The following is an 18,524-nucleotide window of genomic DNA, read 5'->3' on the forward strand; positions in this document are numbered from 1 at the left end:
TGCAGAAGTATTTACGTATTTCTGGCGTTTGTGTGTGTGATACTCACTCGATTAACCAGGTCAACCAGCCAGCCATGGGGCTCCTGCAAAAAACAAATGAGTTCAGTGTATTTATACATCTATAAGACTGAACGCACGCGCGCAGCCTTGCACGCACACACGCACACACATGCGCGCACACACACACATACATGCACACACACACACACACACTCACACACACATAAACGGCCCAATACAAACAGAATTTATTTTTTATTAATAATTAAATAATAATAATAAAACTCTAAGTGTTAATTTACGGAGTATGTACAACCCTTACAGGTCCTGACCATTTGGCAACATTTATTGCTGACGTACAAGATGAGCTTGTACATCTGCTATTTTCAAACATTTTCGAAAAATCTTGAAAGTGTTTGGAAAATGTTCGAAAATCATTTTGAATTAGTTGAACACAAATCATGTCTTCTGGGGGTCGGATGGGGGGTCTGCAGCAGCCAAATATACATCATGTTCAGGGTCCTTGGCATTTGTAGAATCGGCCTCCAGGTCTTAATAGGTTAAAGCAAAAATAGCGACAGGCACAGCTCTCTCTCTCACCATAGTCAGTACGCCCATCAGGTTGACAGGTGGGTCCTATAATAATGAAATGATCATAATAGAATCCTCAGTTTTCATTTATCCACTTTTAACTCAGTAAGTATGTACAACCCTTAAGCCCAAAGCACACCAGTTGCAACTCCTTGCAACTGCCATTGGGGATAATGTTTGCAAGTAGTTGCATGTAACAAGCAGTTACGTAATGTAGCAAATCATTGGTGCGGTTTGGGCTTTACAGGTCCATTTGGTTACATTAAATTAACACTGCACACAGCTGCATAAACCAAGACAATGTTAATTTAGTTGACTAAAACTACAAGAAAATAATTTTGTCGACTACTTTTTTTTTCACTGCCAAAAACAAAATAAAAACTAACTAACTATGATTAATACTAAGACTAAATATATTGACAATTTTATCAACAAATAAAACTAGATTAAAATGTTAGGGAGGGACGACTGTAGACGAGATCCATGGAATAAAAAGACAAGACAAATGTTTGGTTGCGCATGGGTGTGGGTGCTGCACGACCCGTTGTGAGTTTGTAGATCGGCTACATTCGATATGCAACCAAGCGTAATTCAGGCATTACGGCGCCATCAACCCTGCCAAAATACATTTTTGTAGACAAAATCAACTGTAGATTAAGTCGACTAAAATTGTATATTAAATTTAGTCAAGTAAAACTGTACTAAAACATTTCAGTGACAATGTGCCTAAAACTAATTCAAGATTTGCTGTCAACATTAACACTGTAGGACACAGTGCTCAAAACATAAACCAACCCACACACGCATGGAGTGGTCTTAGATTTCCTGACAGCTGCTGTGTCAGTCACACATCCTGCACAGTCCCTGCGGTTCCGTTACACAACTCTGGAGGCGAGCAGCCCATTTGGCTGACCTGTGACATGGCTACAGGCCACAGACAAGGGAAATGTGTACACAAACCAGTTTCTAGGAAGCTCCGGCCCTGTGCACGCCGCGTGTATCTATTTTGCGTCCGAGCATAGACATGGTAACTCCCCGCCTGCCTCTGATTGGCCTACCGACACTGCCCCTCAACTGAGGTGGATATAGCTATGCTATGCTATATCAAAACAGATATACGCGTGCACGCCAGTCACCAACACATGTAGATACTAATCACTGGCCACCTGACATGCACACACACATACCTAAAGGTGTGTTTTCTTTTCTTTTTTTAAGAACAGTGATTCTCAACCTGTGGGCCACGATAGTATTGCATGTGGGCAAAACACTAAGATTGTGACGATAATATAACATTATTATTATTTAAAGAAATATCGTCGCTGTCAGGCAGAAACATCTTATCTCCACAAAAGTATAAGTATATATATATATATATATATATATATATATATGCAAACAAATGGCAAGCCATTTTTCCCCTATAAAACGTTGACAAATAAGTTTTCATTGTGATACAGATAAATACTGTGCATAATTAAAATCATTAAAATAACCATGCTCTTATAAACATGCATGCAGCCCACCCATCTGACCACTGAAAGGTTTTCAAGTGGGCCCCTGATCCAGAAAAGGTTGAGAGCCACCGTCTTCAGAAGTAAGACTAAACAAAGGGTGTCTTACTTTCTGGTAGGTGTTGCTGGGGGAGACGGCGAACATGTTTGCCTCCTCTCCGAACACCTCGGCCCAGTTCCTCTGGCAGTTCTTCATCCGGTTCTTAAAATGGTACTCGTTGTCAGGGTTGAAGGCCTGGAAAAGCACGACCACAAGGAACAAATAAACCAAACGGTAAATCTAAACTATGATATATGATGAAACAACATTCAAAGCATATTCATTTCATCGCATCGAGTTACAAGGGTGCAAGAAGAGGATACGTATCAAAACTCTGACGTATAAAATGTGTTCACGACGTGTTTCATAATGTGTTTGTGTCGGATATAAACAAGTACTGAGAGTTATGAGAGGGACTGTGAAAGAGGGCGAGACTAAGAAAGGGAGGGAGTCTAAGAGAGAGTGAGACAGGGTAGAGAGTGAGAGTAAGCAAAAAAGAGACAAAAGTTTGATTATACTCTGTCGTACAATGGTGTTGCAAGCCAAAAATAGCACATGTACAAACTCAAAACGTGTCCCATTGCGACGCGTTGTGACTCGAGTGTGGCTACTTTCGGAGTGGGACAGACGAAAACTTGACCCATTAAAACCAGGAAAGCATCCATGATGTCATTTTAGATTTTAGCTTTGGCTATTGGCTCTTCAAAAATAGCAGATATACAAGCTTGTACAATGTACATCTGCTATTTTTGAACATTTTTGAAAAGATTGTTTGTAACACAAATGTTCTTTTCTGGGGGGGGGGGGGGTCCTTGGCACAAAACATTTTCAGATGGTGGGGTCCGCGGCCAAATATATATCAATTTGGGCTTCCTTTGCACAAAAAGTTAAGCAAAATAGTGATAGGCACAGCTCACTCACCATAGTCAGTACGCCCATGAGGTTGACAGGTGTGGGGTCCTGTTTGACCCTCTCTGCCACCAGCTCCACCAGCAACATCAGCATGTTGTAGATGCCCTCGTGGATCTCTGTCCCCCATTTGTGGACAGCGCTGCTGGTCAGCAGCTATCACACAGAGATGTGGAAGAGGAGACAAGGAACGAGAGAGAAAATCAATGAGGATACAGCAAGACTGGGCCAATGGACTCGCATTAAAAGCCCTTGCACATTGGCAGATTTTGACCTCTTGCACACCTACAACGAAATTGTCGCCTGACGAGCGGCTGCGGCAGTATTGCTTTTCGATAAATTAAAAAACTATTATCAAATAAAAAGGTCATCGCGGAAGGGCCTCAATGCAGGTTTCTAATAAATGTTTTAACAATATAATTTAGATTTTTGTCTCCAAGTTACAAGCTGCAGCCTGCCAAGAACCAAGAAATCTGTGTAAATTAATCAAAATTAATGTAGGAGAACCAAGGCTGGAACTAACAATTATTTTCATAATCAATTCTGTCCATTATTACCGTAGGTTCAAAATGTTCAAAATCTTTAAATTATGTCAGCAGTCAGAACTATATACATCTGTTTGGGAACACGGTTTCTCAGTACAGTGAAATACAACAACAAAGTAGATAAGACGAAAGCAGCGTGCTAGCATATTGGTCAACTCAGTAGCGATCAGGTATGCTGCTGGCAACACACCAAACATGTTAGCTCCTTTGAAACTACACAACTCGTGAATGTGAATTGCTGACTTGTGCAAGGTGAAGGCATCTGCTCTGCTGTAAGCAGAATAGCACATAAGCACTCATTATCATTACTGATGGACGGACATACAGAGCTACGCTTACTGGCTGCCAATCACATGACCCCTTAGAGCTACGCTTACTGGCTGCCCATCACATGACCCCTTAGAGCTACGCTTACTGGCTGCCCATCACATGACCCCTTAGAGCTACGCTTACTGGCTGCCCATCACATGCCCCCTTAGAGCTACGCTTACTGGCTGCCCATCACATGACCCCTTAGAGCTACGCTTACAGGCTGCCCATCACATGACCCCTTAGAGCTACGCTTACTGGCTGCCCATCACATGACCCCTTAGAGCTACGCTTACTGGCTGCCCATCACATGACCCCTTAGAGCTACGCTTACTGGCTGCCCATCACATGACCCCTTAGAGCTACGCTTACTGGCTGCCCATCACATGACCCCTTAGAGCTACGCTTACTGGCTGCCCATCACATGACCCCTTAGAGCTACGTTTACTGGCTGCCCATCACATGACCCCTTAGAGCTACGCTTACTGGCTGCCCATCACATGACCCCTTAGAGCTACGCTTACTGGCTGCCCATCACATGACCCCTTAGAGCTACGTTTACTGGCTGCCCATCACATGACCCCTTAGAGCTACGCTTACTGGCTGCCCATCACATGACCCCTTAGTGGAACATTGGTAAGCCATGTTCTGCAAACCAACCCCGTTTATGACTCATTTATGACCACAAATCTGCCAGAGGGACTTCAAGGCGATGCTGTGACACTGTGATGCATTCTCTTGCTGTCATTGTAAATGAGTGACAGATGTTTGCTGAGAACCAGCGGCTTGTCATCAAGTTTAATATTATATATTATTAGGGCTGTGAATCTTCTTACGATTCGATTCCGATTTTAGCGGACACGATTCGATTCAAAATGTATTATCATTTTAACTTCTGTAACTTTCACAAGCAAAAAGATATACAGTATATACACAGGTATTTATTTTAATGGATTTTGGGAAATTGTAAATCGATTTTGAATCGTTGCAATTTGTACATTAATCGATTGGATTCATAACTGAAATTCATGCCGGACCACATCAGTTAGGAACTGTTTGACATGACCGCTCATCCTTCTCTGTACTAAACGACTATTTGTCTGCTTTAATGAGATATAGAGGAGTGAAGAGCAACAGGAAACACGAGGGGAGGAGGTCTGACATGTGAGACAGAATCTTCCCACAGAGCCGTGCATGCGGTATGCCACACACAAGCTGACAGAAGGGCAGGGAAGCGAATGATGGTCGTGATCTCTCACCTTTTTGAAGGCCTCGTGCATGCATCGATCCATGAAGCGCTTACAGTTCTCATCAGCATCTGCCAGACCTGAGATAGCGAGAGTGTGAGAGAGAGAGGGATTAAGTGAAACACCTGACTCACACTTTTATTCAAAATCTTAACCACTTGAACCCCAGCAGCTTTTGCAGAAAACAGCAGAGCGATGTGAGCTTGTGAACAGAAAACACCCTAGTATAGAGCCCTGAGAGACTCTGCTGCTGCTCTCCTACAGCCAAATTCTTCTTGTCAACCACTTAAACCCTATGGTTGACAAGAAGAATTTGGCTGTAGGAGAGCAGCAGCAGATTGAGCTGCATAATGCCGCTATCACAAAATAACTGGGTGAAAGGCATCCAACTCCCCCAAACAAAACATCCAAACTCACTGTATGCCATGCACACACCAACCCATTACACACGCAACCTTACCGTGCCGGGCCAGGCAGGTGGACGCGATGAGACACTTTCCCAGGGACTCCTCTCTCTTGTAAGGTATGGACCAGTGGTCAGTGAAGACCCTGCTCTCCAGCTCGTACAGGTTTGTGGTGGGGAACTCCATGCTGCCCCCGGAGCAGTTCCCATTCTCATCGTTACTCCTCTGCAACACACACATATTATGCAAAGGACATTTTAGTCACTCTATATATACTGGCTGATTGTTCACACACACACAAATCCAGCACAGCGTTAGTTCATTGAGACATGGAAGTCAGAAGGTTTACTATATTTTCCCCAGACCACTTCATTCATTCTCTAACAGTAATTAATTCTGCTCCTGCGTCTGTCTCTGGTTGTAAGCACACTTAAGCCACAAGAAACGCCTAGCCCAGGCGTCTCTGCCGGGTTTTTAAACGGCTGGTGGACGGAAATTGTGCGCGGCTGGAACTTGACGCTTCTGCACAAAAACGGAAAGCGCTTTGCCGACGCTGCAAGTTGAAGCCGCACACGAGCTGTTTAAAAACCAGGAAGAGACGCCTGGAGCCCTGGACTAGGCGTCTTCTTGCCAGGTATACAGTATGTACCCGCGTCCTCTCCACATCAACTCCCTTCAGTCTCATTCACTACAAGCCATCTCACTCACGTCCTCAGTGCCAAACAGGTGGTCCATTTAAGCAGTCACTATTCTAGCTGACACAGTAGTTGTTCAATGTCTGCGTTCAAATTCCCTTCACCTCCCCGGCCTCCTCCCTGTGGCATTTAGTTCTGTAATGGGTGATTCTGTGATTATATGTGATTTATGGGTTGTACCATCATAACATATCTAGTTCTGTAATGGGTGATTATAATGTGATTCATGGATTGTTCTATTGTGATATGTATCTGACTATCTGTGGTATATGGCATTCAATTGAAAGTTGTTCATTTAATATATTTATCTTATGCTATGCTCTGGGGTCGTTGTTGATATAATCAGAGCTGTGTCTCGGTGTACAGGTAATCTGAGATAACAAATGAGCAGAGCCACACTGCCATACTAAATGCAATAGCTTTGCAATAAATGGTTATTGGTCAATCGTTGCTGAAAAGTCTTAATGAACACAAAATAATCTCTAGGAGTCTCTACTTTCATCGAGGGAAAGCAGTTTGTCACTATTATATACTATTATATACTATATATACACCATTATATACTATATATTATATACTACTATTATATAGTATAGTATGTATAGTTTACATAGATACTCCACTGTTACGTTCTTAGTCTACGCATGATTCATGATAACTACTTTTTATATATGTGATGTATGCCATGCTTTTGTTATTGCTTAATGTAAATCGCTCTGGATTAAGAGCGTCTGCTAAATGCCTAAATTGTAAATTGTAAATTGTCACAGCGATCCATTCTTTAGTTATTTATTGGCAGTTGAATATAGCTTGTTATCAGAAACACTCTGGGAAGCAGAGAAACAATAAGACACACGTATCATTAACTGCCAGGTGAAACAAGCGCTGTCTCCGTTGTGCATCTGTTCCCCTTTTTTCCCCCTTTTCTTTTTTTTTATTTATTATTTTAACTTGTATGCATTGTTGGTTCAATCACTGTGTTTTGTTATGGCTTTCCTGTAGGTCCAGTTAGCTCATAAGTCATAACATTAGCTGCTGTTGCCACTCGCTCCGCGTTGCGCCGTTCGGAGTCTGGGTTCAGATTTCCGCATTGCAGCGTTTCAGGAGGAGGCAGCCAGCAACAGAGTATGGCAGGGTTCCCCAATTAATTTTCCTCAAGGGCCATATTTTGACTAGGGTACCAGGCTGGGGGCCGATTCCGCACGCGTGAGGTCGAGGTCTTGCCCTGAAAATTCATTTTCAGGACAAGACCCCATTTGAAAAGGATGCCCAGTTTGACATGCATAGGCTACTGACCCCCATTTAATGCCATTTATTTATATATTTTTTTTGGAAATTCCTCCGTGGGCCGCAAGGGGGCGCTCCGCGGGCCGCAAATGGCCCGCGGGCCGCCTATTGGGGAACCCTGGAGTATGGGTTCAGACTCCCATTGGCTTAGGGGCAGCAAATCATGACTAGGTCCTCAAAAGGTCCCTAAAAGAAAATGAGCGATCATAAGGCAGGTTTTCACCTGGCAAAAAGTATTTTTATAAGAATCCTACAACATCAGACTAAACCTTAGGCTGCACTCTTCTTCAGAAGTCTTAAGCCAAATTCCAATACCAAAAATCTCGGCCACTTGCTCATTCACACTCGGTCACTCCAGCATTGCAGTGTGAAATCTGTGACCTGCCGAAATATGTGACCATCGTGTGGACTTCACAACTTACATGGAGGTCTTTAAATATGTGGCCTATATACTGCTAGATTGAACTCTGCTAATAAACAAACTGCAACGATTCGGACTGTCATTTATATGCGATTGTCTACTCTACACAATCATGATTGTCACCTATTTCAGCAGGTCACCAATTTCACCGTAACACCACATGCTGGAATGACAGAGCGAGTGGCCCAGATTTGGGGTATTGGAATTTGGTTTTAGGATCACTCACATGTTGTGGAAGAGTGCCCTGTATCGAAAACAATATAACCAAAATGTTATGTTATGTTTTTTTCTTTGAAACCTTGAAACTTTTGTTTTTGATAAGTAAGAACTTAAACTAAAGTATACTATCATATGCTAGTTCCACTGATCCAAGCCGAAACACAATCATGTATCGATCATTAAAATAAACAAGCTCTTGGCTGCCATGTTAAGTGGTCAGATGGGTTGGGATTGTTTTCTCTTTTTTATAATATTTATTTTATTTGTAAAAAGCATTACAATATATACAGCGTTTCTATGTATACATAGGGCACAAGTGCAATTCCCAGGATTTTTTTTTCACCCCTCCCTCCCCCCTCCAAGTGACTCCATCTCCAGTGTCTCTGTAACATCCCTGCTTTCTTCAGGACTACATATGGCATCAAGTCAACACTTAACAGGGGCAAAGGGCAATATCGCTTCAGAGTGTACATTTCAGAAGGAGAAAAAGAAGAAAGAGTGGGCAGAAAAAGGAAAAGACAAAAAAAACAACAACCAAGAAACGAAAGTATTTACAATATTGCTGATGGGAACAAAAACAAAACAGCTTTGAACTTCGACCATGAGAAGAGGAAGGGTGTCTTAAACATTTTCTACAAAGATCATAAAGCAGGCAAATAGGACCAGTGAGATCACACAAAGTCAGCTCTCAGAGGGGCAATGTGTACTATCCAGTTGTTCCAAATTTGGTAGAAATTGTCTAGTCTAGTTCTTAGGATGTATGTTAATTTTTCCATTTTGAAAATATCCAGGACTATTCCGTGCCAATCGTCCATTGTGGGTGTGATTGGGGTTAGCCATCTTCTTGTTATTGACTTTTTGCTGGCTGCCAAGAGCACCTGCAGTAGCTTTGTGTATCTCGTCTGGTTAAGACATTCCGGGTTGGGATTGTTTTCAAGATTTTCAAGTGGTCCCTGATCCAGAAAAGGTTCAGAGGGAACGGCTGGTTTAGGCATTAGTGGCGCATTACATCCTATGAGCATAAGGTCACAGGTTCCATTTTCTGCGATACTGAAAACCTAATTAGGAGATAATCGGTCAACTAACTACTGTGACATGTACCGTAATTTCCGGACTATAAGCTGCTACTTTTTTCCCATGCTTTGAACCCTGCGGCCTATACAATGGTGCGGCTAATCTATGGATTTTTACAGCTAACGGCCACTAGGGGACCTTCTAAATCTATCTCTATGGCCGGTCCACGTCTCCCCTGCGGCTTATAGTCCAGTGCGGCTTCTATACGTACACATTTGTTTTTTCCCCTAAATGTAGCTGGTGCGGCTTATATTCAGGTGCGCTTTATAGTCTGGAAATTACGGTATTTATATTTAGCATTATGCTGAAGAGAGACTGACTGGCGATTTTGATGAGAGATTCTAAGCTTAAGAAAGCAGCCCCCACATAACATGCGTTTAAAAAAATAGCCAATCTACAAACTCACAGCTTGTTGCGGTGCAATGCTTTGTCAGCTTGTAGATCGTCCGTTTTCACACAGCACCATCATACCATGAAGTATAAAATAGGGCTTTAAGGTGGTTAAGATTTGATCATGCGGATCAGAGGATGTCGCTTGACCCTGTCCCTCTGGAGGAGTAATAGCAGTCATTTAGAAGGCACATCGTCTCCTCCCTGATCTGCCCTTGACCGGATCGTTCCGTCCCTTTATGTCTTTTTCGTGTCTCTCCTCCTGAATCTCAAACGCTGTCTAGGCAAGCATTTGTCTCTCCTGTGCCTTTCTGTGTGACTGTACTTAATGCTATTGTCAAACTGTCTGGCTGGCTGCACGTGTGACAGAGCACCTTCTGAAGAATGTGATAGTTAAAACTCAAAAACACGATGATGAATGATGATCAACAACTGTTTTGAATTGTCCTGTTTGCACTGTTTGCACCATGAATGCTTCATGCACCTGACATGTACTTAATAAGTCTAAGAAATGCTTAGTGTCAAATCTTCTTTTATAGCTTCTGCATTTTCCATGGCTAGGTACTACTCATCAATCATCACTGAAAATGGAAAGCTCCACCACAACACAGCACAACAAACTAGCTGGCTAGTTGTTAGGGTCCGAGTCAGTGTGAAGGGAGGGACAGAAGAATTATTGAATTATTTAGATCACGTCGTTGTTTACATATTCATGAGTGAGTTGAATATTCATGGTTAAATTAAGATTGCCAACTCTCTTTTCTGAAGTAATGTTGCCCAGTGGAACGAGTACAACGCTCTCAGCCAAATCCCCACGGGGCAGATTGACAATACTCGGGCAAAGCTTCCTTTGACATCAACTGATGACTTACATTAGAGGACAAAATGGCTTTATTCAATTTAGGCACATTGGGCGGCGGGCCTACTGACTTCTTTGATGAGAGCGTCAGAAAGCCTGAGAAAGCACCCCCCACTACATTACAAAAGGACAGTATAATAGGAAACTACTGTACAACTGAATAATTCCGCCCACTAAGTGTGCCACTAAGTTACTATACTCCTAACAAGGATAAATATTTGTCCAGGTCAGGACAATAATGGTTAGGTTAAATTGTAGCGTTTAGTTTTGGAATAAATATCCACATATTAGCATATATTCTTCCATCTATAAATGCACCACGTCTCTATCTGTACGTGTGTACGGCTAATGCACGTAACTCGAGAACCGTTCGCCCCACTGACTTCAAATTCGACACACGGGCAGTGCCTGGTGTAGAGTCGGTGTAGTGCCTGGTGTAGAGTCGGTCGGACGCATGGTTGTCCAGAACCGCCACTAAAGGCCTCTGCCCGGGCTCTGGACAGGGCCCCCCTGCCCAGGCTCCATATATGGAGCTGTCCCTTTCTGACATCACAACACTTCATATTTGGGCATGCCTGATACAGACCTCCATAGGAGTCTGTAATCCACATAACTCGAGAACCGTTCGCCCCACCGACTTCAAATTCGATTATTGCATATCCAGGTGGGGCATGGATCTCCAACTCCCATTGTTACTGACTATGTGCTTTACAGCCAGGCACCAGTCTAGTAATCATAAATGTTTTAAGCTCCTGTTGCAGTCACTTCGCTGCATATTATCGATACGTTTGATAAGATATCGTCTCTGTCGGGTGGAACCCGCAAATGTCCAAAACTGTTACTTTTCAGGATTCAAATTCAAACTCTGCGTTTCAAGCTTGTATATCTGCTACTTTTGTGTGATGCTATAGTATGTTAGTGCTAGTAGCTGGGCAAGAGCATTACTTTACAAAAAAAAGTAGTATATTATGGAGATAACCGGTTTCTGCCCGACAACAGCAATATCTTAATACATATGTTTGTAATATGGTTATGGGCTGAGCACTTCAGCAGGAGAGACTGTGTGGAAGCGGAAGAAGAGTTGAAGAGAGAGAGGGGCATCAGATTTCATCTCCTCCCTTGTCAAAGAAATGTAAGAGAGAAAAGATGAATGGGAGTGCAGGACAGTGAGAGGCAGAGATCAACCTGGTGGTGAGAGTAGAATAGATGAACAACACTAATGTCAAATCTAACACTGGCAAGAGACATTCCATTGCAGGCAGCGATTGCCCAATAGGAAATCTTTTTTGTTTTTCTCCCCATTTACGCCATTACTGCGACCTTAGGTTGAATTTACTATGAAAACCTGTATCTCCCGTCCGTCGGTCACCCCACGCCATATATGATAACACCTCGTGACATCACACCTCGTGTCATCACGCCTTTATATGGTCACACCTTGTGACATCACGCCTCGTAACACATCACGCTACCATATATGGCCATCTCCATATGAAGATCATGACGCTGACCTCAGGCTCATCGAACCCTGGACATATATGTACACCCTAAAGGGCTTACCGGTAGTATTGTACCCTACTGAGATAGCAAGAGTAGTGGGGTCCAGAGACCCCCAGTTGTCCATGGGGGGTTTCCAGGGGCCGGGGTCCCGAGGAACTTTTAAACACTTAATCCATTTATATGTTGGCTATTAAAAATGGCAGATCTACAAGCTCACAGCGTGTCATTTCGTGCCGCACTGCGAGCTTGTAGGCTACATCTGTTATTTTTTATTTGATAATTTGTTCTTTTATCTTTTGAATAATTTGGGTAAACAATTTGCCTGAATCTTCTCTTGTGGCGGCCCCTGGCACAAAACCTTTTCAGATGGGGGTCCTTGGCTAGAAGTTCCACCGCGGTAGACAACCTGTGTCTCCTCCAAAACACATTGAGTTTCCAGCCGCTTCTTTTTACCACAGCATAACTTGGGCATAACGCACGGAGGAACATGAAATCCTCCCCAGTGCCACTTCCTACTGAACAGGCACCCCAACCAGGACTCACTAGTGCAGCATCAGAGATCGGCCTCCCTTACCAGCTTCTTGACGATTTTGTTAGTGAAACCGGGCAAGCCGGGGGGCACTGTGGAGGATTCAAACCCCAGTCTCCACGGGTGTGACCAGGAACTTGATCCCTGCGCCACCCAGACGCCTTTTCAATCAGAACTCTTTAATCATTTGTCAATGCCCCCCCCCCCCCCCCCCCCCCCCTAATTTTAATGTAAGGCCTTGTCCTTGAATCCCAAACCACAACCGAGCCTTTATCCCTTGTAAATAGTTCTTTGATTTAAACATTTGGCACATCAAACGGAAACAAAAGATGCAGACAAGCTGCAGAGAGCCCAATGTTTTCAGATCTGCAACTGTTTGGAGAAAACATTGTCCTCTCAAGAGGACAAGAGGGACGACAGTTGTCACAGGGTGGAGAGGTAAATCAGCCCCCACTCTGCCTGTTACTATGCACCCCGCAACCCTCCTGGGACAGAAGAAAAAATAAAAGCCTGCAATGTGTTTGTGTTGTGGAAAGACTGCATAGGCTAAATTTAGGAGTGACATGGGGCCAGCGACCTGTGACATGCCTTCTGAGCACAAACACAGCACTCTGATGGAAGAGGATGAGAGCGATAGGTCCCTTTCTCACATGTAGATTAAACATTTTACACGACTTCTGTTCAGTGATGAATGTGTCGATAAGGAGTAGAAAATGTGTTTCTGGTGCACTGATTCGTAGATTTGTTAGGCCGTTGTCGGTGTTGTGAGTCCTCACGCAGAAATATGTTCAAGAACAGGATCACCCCTGATGGCTAGGGCTGCAAGCCTGCAACTATTATTTTCATTTTTTCAAAAGAAAAATGTATTATTGGATTATGTGATTAATGTAGATCATAAAGTGGTGATAAAACAGTAACAAAGCAAAAAAATGGTATCAAAATGGTAAGTCAATCTTTCAAGATTATTCGTTTCACCGCTAACAAAGGCTAGAGGGCCAAAAACAGTTAGCTTGCACACTGCATACTAATTCTGCCAGCATAATCGCTCTGTCAAGTACAATCGGAATCCCATAATTATTTTTACAGCCTAACTGAAACTGACTACCAAGATCAGTAACGTTTCTGTGAAGGTTACATATAAAGAATGGCTTAGTGGCTCAGTTGGTAGAGAGGTCTCTTGGGAATGGGAAGGTTCCTGGTTCAATCCCCAGCTCCCCAGAGTTATTGTTCAAAGTGCCCTTGAGCAAGACAATGAACCCCCAAATGCAACTGATGACCAGGTTGGTGCCTTGCATGGTTTCCTGCTGTCAGTGGTGTGTGAATGTGTAGTTGAATTGATGAATGTAATGCACATTGTAAAGAGCTTTGGATATATATACGGTCCGTATACATTATATATGCACAATTTACCATTTAGGAGAGAAAAGCCAAACTGCACCAATGCAACTAACTATGCAACAAAACAGTTTTAAGGTCAACAGCAACAATGCAACTCCTTGCAACCATGGTTGCATGTTGCAGGGAGTTGCATGGTGAATCATTGGTGCAGTTCAGGCTTTAAAGTTTAAACCTCTCTTAAAATCTCTCTCTTGTAGCAAAAACATAAGAGTAACTAAAATGAATTGGACAGCCAACTAGTGCTGCACGATCCTTGCTCAAATTTAGAAATGAGATCGCATAGGTGTCTGAATCTAGATTAAGATCATTTTTTGATTAATCGTGCAGCACTAAAGCCAACACGTTAACAGATCAAACTACATGAGGAACAATGTGAACATAGGCTGTTGGCATGCTATACTAGATAGCAATAGTCTTCTAATTGGAACAGCAAACAAACTCGTAATCATTTATACAGCCTAGTCTGTCTCTCTTGTATCACAACACACTAGGAGACAGAGAATATGAGGTAAGGACAGAAAGTGAAAGTGATAGTTACAGTAGATGGAAGAGAGAGTACATGTATTGTATATACATATATACTATATCAATTGAACCTCTTCTGTTGCCATAACCTTCTCATATTAACTGTTAGTTATTTTAAAACTCTGTAGCCCTAGAATGTCTCTGTTGTTATTACATACATTGCAAGTATTTCACATACCAGAGCCACAGAACACTTCCATAGACTTACGGTTTCAGTGGCAGAATGGTGGCATAAGTGTGGTCAGCACACTAATTTCAAAGACATGGTCATGATAAGTCAAATATGGTCCTCAACTTTCATATCCATGTGAAAGTTCTGTCATAAAATGTTTTAGTCAAATATCTCCACTTTTTCACGAGCTGCACCCGGACAGCTTTCTCTCCGGTCAAAGGGGAACGGCTGACAGCTGGACTTCATTTATCAAAACTTCCTTTGATCATCACAAACATCATCAGGGAAATGGTTTGGGGCACACAATTGGCAGATGGTGTGATTATTACCCAGCACCTATTGCAACGCACCTGCCAATTGTGTGCCCCAAACATCTGTGCCTCCCTGGTCAATTTGTGATGACGTTTGTGGTGATCAGAGGAAGTTTTGGTCAATTCAGTCCAGCTGTCATTCCGGACCCCTTTGCCCGGATGCGGTGGAAAAGTCGAGATATTTGACTAAACAAACATTTTATGACAGAACTTTCACATGGATATGAAAGTTGAGGACCATATCTGACTCCCAAGTCTTTGGAATTATTTATTGAGCGAGTACACACGGAGTGCCGACCACATTTATGCCGCCGTTCTGCCGCTGAAACCGTAAGTCTATGGAAGTGTTCTATGGCTCTGGTATGTGAAATACTTGCAATGTATGTAACAACAGAGACATTCTAGGGCTAAAAACTCTGATGCTCCAGTTTAACACACACACACACACACACACACACAGGACACAGGACAGTTGAAGTGTGCACAGCTCAAACTGACACCTGGCAATGATTGACAAATGTCATATGGCTCCCTGACTGTTTTATGGACACCGGACGGATTGTGTCAAAACACTGTCAGACATCAAAGACACAGTCCCCACGGATTCCATGTCCCACACCTTGACCTGACCCACTGTGTACTACTGGCGACAAGCATCTACTCCTACAAGTCTACTAGTCTAGTTATACCATGCTGATTTTCTGAGCACCGTTAATAACACAATCACGTTATCAGTGATTATGATTATTTTGGAGTCATCATAAAGACCGTCGATTTCATTTAACTGACAACCAAAATGCTCAAGATGGCCACACATGATGCTAGCTAGTACACTACAACAGCAATTGCGAAATCGCTGCTCCGCTTCACTGAGTTCCAGAGCACTGAAACCCGGCGATCCGGAGAGTACCGCTGTTGCTGCCTGGCTGACACTGTAAGGGGAAGCTAACCACGATAGCAACGTTAGCTTGTAGTGCGTCCGTGTAATGCATTGTGCAAACGGAGCAAATCGATCCTTTATCAATCAGTACAGTGGCACAGCATCGTGCATTCCTCCACTGTCTGTACCTTGCTGAAATCACGGCCTCCCCTCCCCTCCCCTCCGCTACACTAAACGAGCTATCACCGCTGCGGCGCTGCTTTGAGGCTCTGGTTACTCGTGCTAACGTTGTTGCATTATTAAGCTAACTTGCAAGCTAGTCCGCTAGTAGCTCGGTTAGCTGGTGGTTACGTTAGATGTGTGTGGAGACTGGAGGAAGGTGGCATTTAAAAAAAAAGCTTCAAGCTCAGTGTCCCGGTTAAAAGAAAAGACTCAACACGCGGCGTTAAACATCCAGCTTTGCCTTGCAACTGTGATGTATTATACAAATAAATGCATTCCCCTTGGCTGGAGCCTGGAGGGTGCAGCCAGCATGCCGCCACTTTCTGACAGCCAGGGCTGGATGCATGGCTGTAGCATGGAGGCTGCTATAAGTGGGCGAGTCCCAGTGTGTGTGTGTCCTCTCCCATGTCTCCCACCACGACCACACTAAACGACGTTAACCTGCCAGCTCCTCGTACCGTTATCAGGCAGCTGATGTGTGTGTTGTGTAATTCCACGAGAGGCTACCTCTCTCGTGGAATTACACAACACACACACATCAGCTGCCCGGGCCGGGCCCTCGTTCTCGCTTACCTCGCTATCCACCACGTCGTGGTATGCGGGCGGGGGGTCGAACCCTCCAGTCCCGGTCCGCCCGCCGGTGCCGCTACCGCCGCCGCCGCCGCCACTGCTGCTACTTTCCCCACCGCCACTGCCGTCCCCGCTCGAGCCCACGCCCGGGGCGGGCCCGCTCTCCATCGGCTCGTAGCCGTACCCGAGCCCGGGGCTTTCGTTGGTGAGCAGCGCAACCGCCTCGTTGATGTCGTTCTTTGCCAGGCGCAGAGCCTTGCGTATGGCGGCCGGGTCCGGGAAGCCCATGCACAGCAGCGTGGTCATATGCTGTTCGGTCTCCATGTCGCCGGCTTTAATGTCTCCGTTTATTCAGACACTAGTCTTCAGTACTGACGGGGTGGACAGCGCAGCCCTGGAGCTGCCGTGCACGCCGCCATGTTTACAGTCCACTGTGTGTGTATGTGCTGCTGCTAGCCTCTCCTCTCTCCTGTCACACGATGGATTCTCCACAACAGCGCCGCTCCGCCGCTGTCTGGACGTTTCCGTGGATGCGTAGTGTGGAGTGCGTCACACGACTCACACCCATCGTGCGACGGACGGTGTCCCTTGGCCAAAAAAGAACAGATCTACAAGCTATCAACGCGTCGCGAGGCAACGGCTTGTTACCTTGTAGATCTGTATTTCCATTAATGGGAAATTGCTTTCGTTTAAATGAGTACTTCCTTATATTGTGTATATAATAATAATAATAATAATAATAATAATAATAATAATAATGTATAGGATGGCGGCGTGGCCACTTGATTTGACCAGATAAATTGGTTTTGGAATGTATACAGTCAGATTACGTGCAATGGGACTAGATGCAGCTGATGCACAAACCTTAGGCTACTTAAAGGGGGAATGTCATTCCCCTCGGGAGATAAGAACGGCTATTTTTCATGCTAACGTGATTATGACGTCAGCCAGGCAATAACATTTTCCCCGTCTTCTATGCGGGCTTGCTCGCAGAAGTAGCATAGCAACTTATGCTACTCTTTTGGTGTCACATTTAGCTTCATACTGGGTGAAAGTCTCATTCAAAAAATTATTTTTTCGCTCGTAAATGTTAGTTACAATGACATTGAGTTGACGTGTTTTATTTTTTTGGTAACTGTTGCATAATCGCAATTTCGCACTCGAGTCCCATGCCCCGGCCATCTAGCTCTGTCTCCCCCCCGCTGACATGCCCTCAACCACGGCTAAGTTCAGCCTGCTGCGGTCGGAGCCTTGCTCACAGGTTGAGCAGCACTGCAGCGGGCTAAAATGCATATCCGTCATTCAAATATCTCATGTACCACAACATTGTTCAAGTGCACTGTGTGTTTATGCTTATTCATTGTAATAATCAATATCGCTATGATGATTTATCGCCGCGCCGCTCCGCATGACAGCATGTAGTCTAGCCCGTCTCAGATGCCCCCTCTCACCGCCGGCCGCCGGGGCACTGAGCCCGTGAGCCGGCCCTCTTCTCGTCATGCAGGCTGCAGTACTCATAGGCTCATAGCACACACACACACACACACTCTCTCTCTCTCTCTCTCTCTCTCTCTCTCTCTCTCTCTCACACACACACACACACACACACACACACACACACACACACTCTCTCTCTCTCTCACACTCACACACACACACACACACACACACACACACACACACACTCTCTCTCTCTCTCTCTCTCTCACACTCACACACACACACTCTCTCTCTCTCTCTCTCTCTTCAAATGCCGTAGTTACCACAACATTGTGAACTGTGTGTTTGTTTATTCATTGTAATAGTCAATATCGCTATGATGAAAGCATGTAGTCTCCCGGCAATCAGATCATGCCACACCGGGGCATTTGCACTGGGGCTCATCGTGTCGTGAGCACAAGTAACCTGACACC

General features: G+C 44.2%; 1 protein-coding gene across 9 annotated transcripts in view; it reads right to left on the bottom strand.

The window, feature by feature from the left end:
• usp24 (ubiquitin specific peptidase 24) overlaps positions 1-17,450 on the bottom strand; it is an 85,965-nt gene extending 68,515 nt beyond the window's left edge. For 5 of the 9 annotated variants that reach the window (XM_079506206.1, XM_079506203.1, XM_079506202.1 and 2 more), the window contains exons 1-7: positions 16,615-17,450; positions 5,616-5,784; positions 5,168-5,235; positions 3,067-3,210; positions 2,215-2,340; positions 601-636; positions 48-83 (exon numbers count right to left, since the gene is read on the bottom strand). In XM_079506206.1, coding sequence (XP_079362332.1) covers positions 48-83; positions 601-636; positions 2,215-2,340; positions 3,067-3,210; positions 5,168-5,235; positions 5,616-5,784; positions 16,615-16,935 — 900 coding nt within the window. In that variant the 5' untranslated portion in view covers positions 16,936-17,450. The remainder of the gene's footprint in view (positions 1-47; positions 84-600; positions 637-2,214; positions 2,341-3,066; positions 3,211-5,167; positions 5,236-5,615; positions 5,785-16,614) is intronic. The other 4 variants (XM_079506208.1, XM_079506207.1, XM_079506205.1 and 1 more) reach the window with 1 other exon arrangement.
• Positions 17,451-18,524: the final 1,074 nt, after the last annotated feature.

Source organism: Electrona antarctica (assembly GCF_951216825.1).
Source record: "Electrona antarctica genome assembly, chromosome: 7".
Classification (NCBI taxonomy): Eukaryota; Metazoa; Chordata; class Actinopteri; order Myctophiformes; family Myctophidae; genus Electrona; species Electrona antarctica.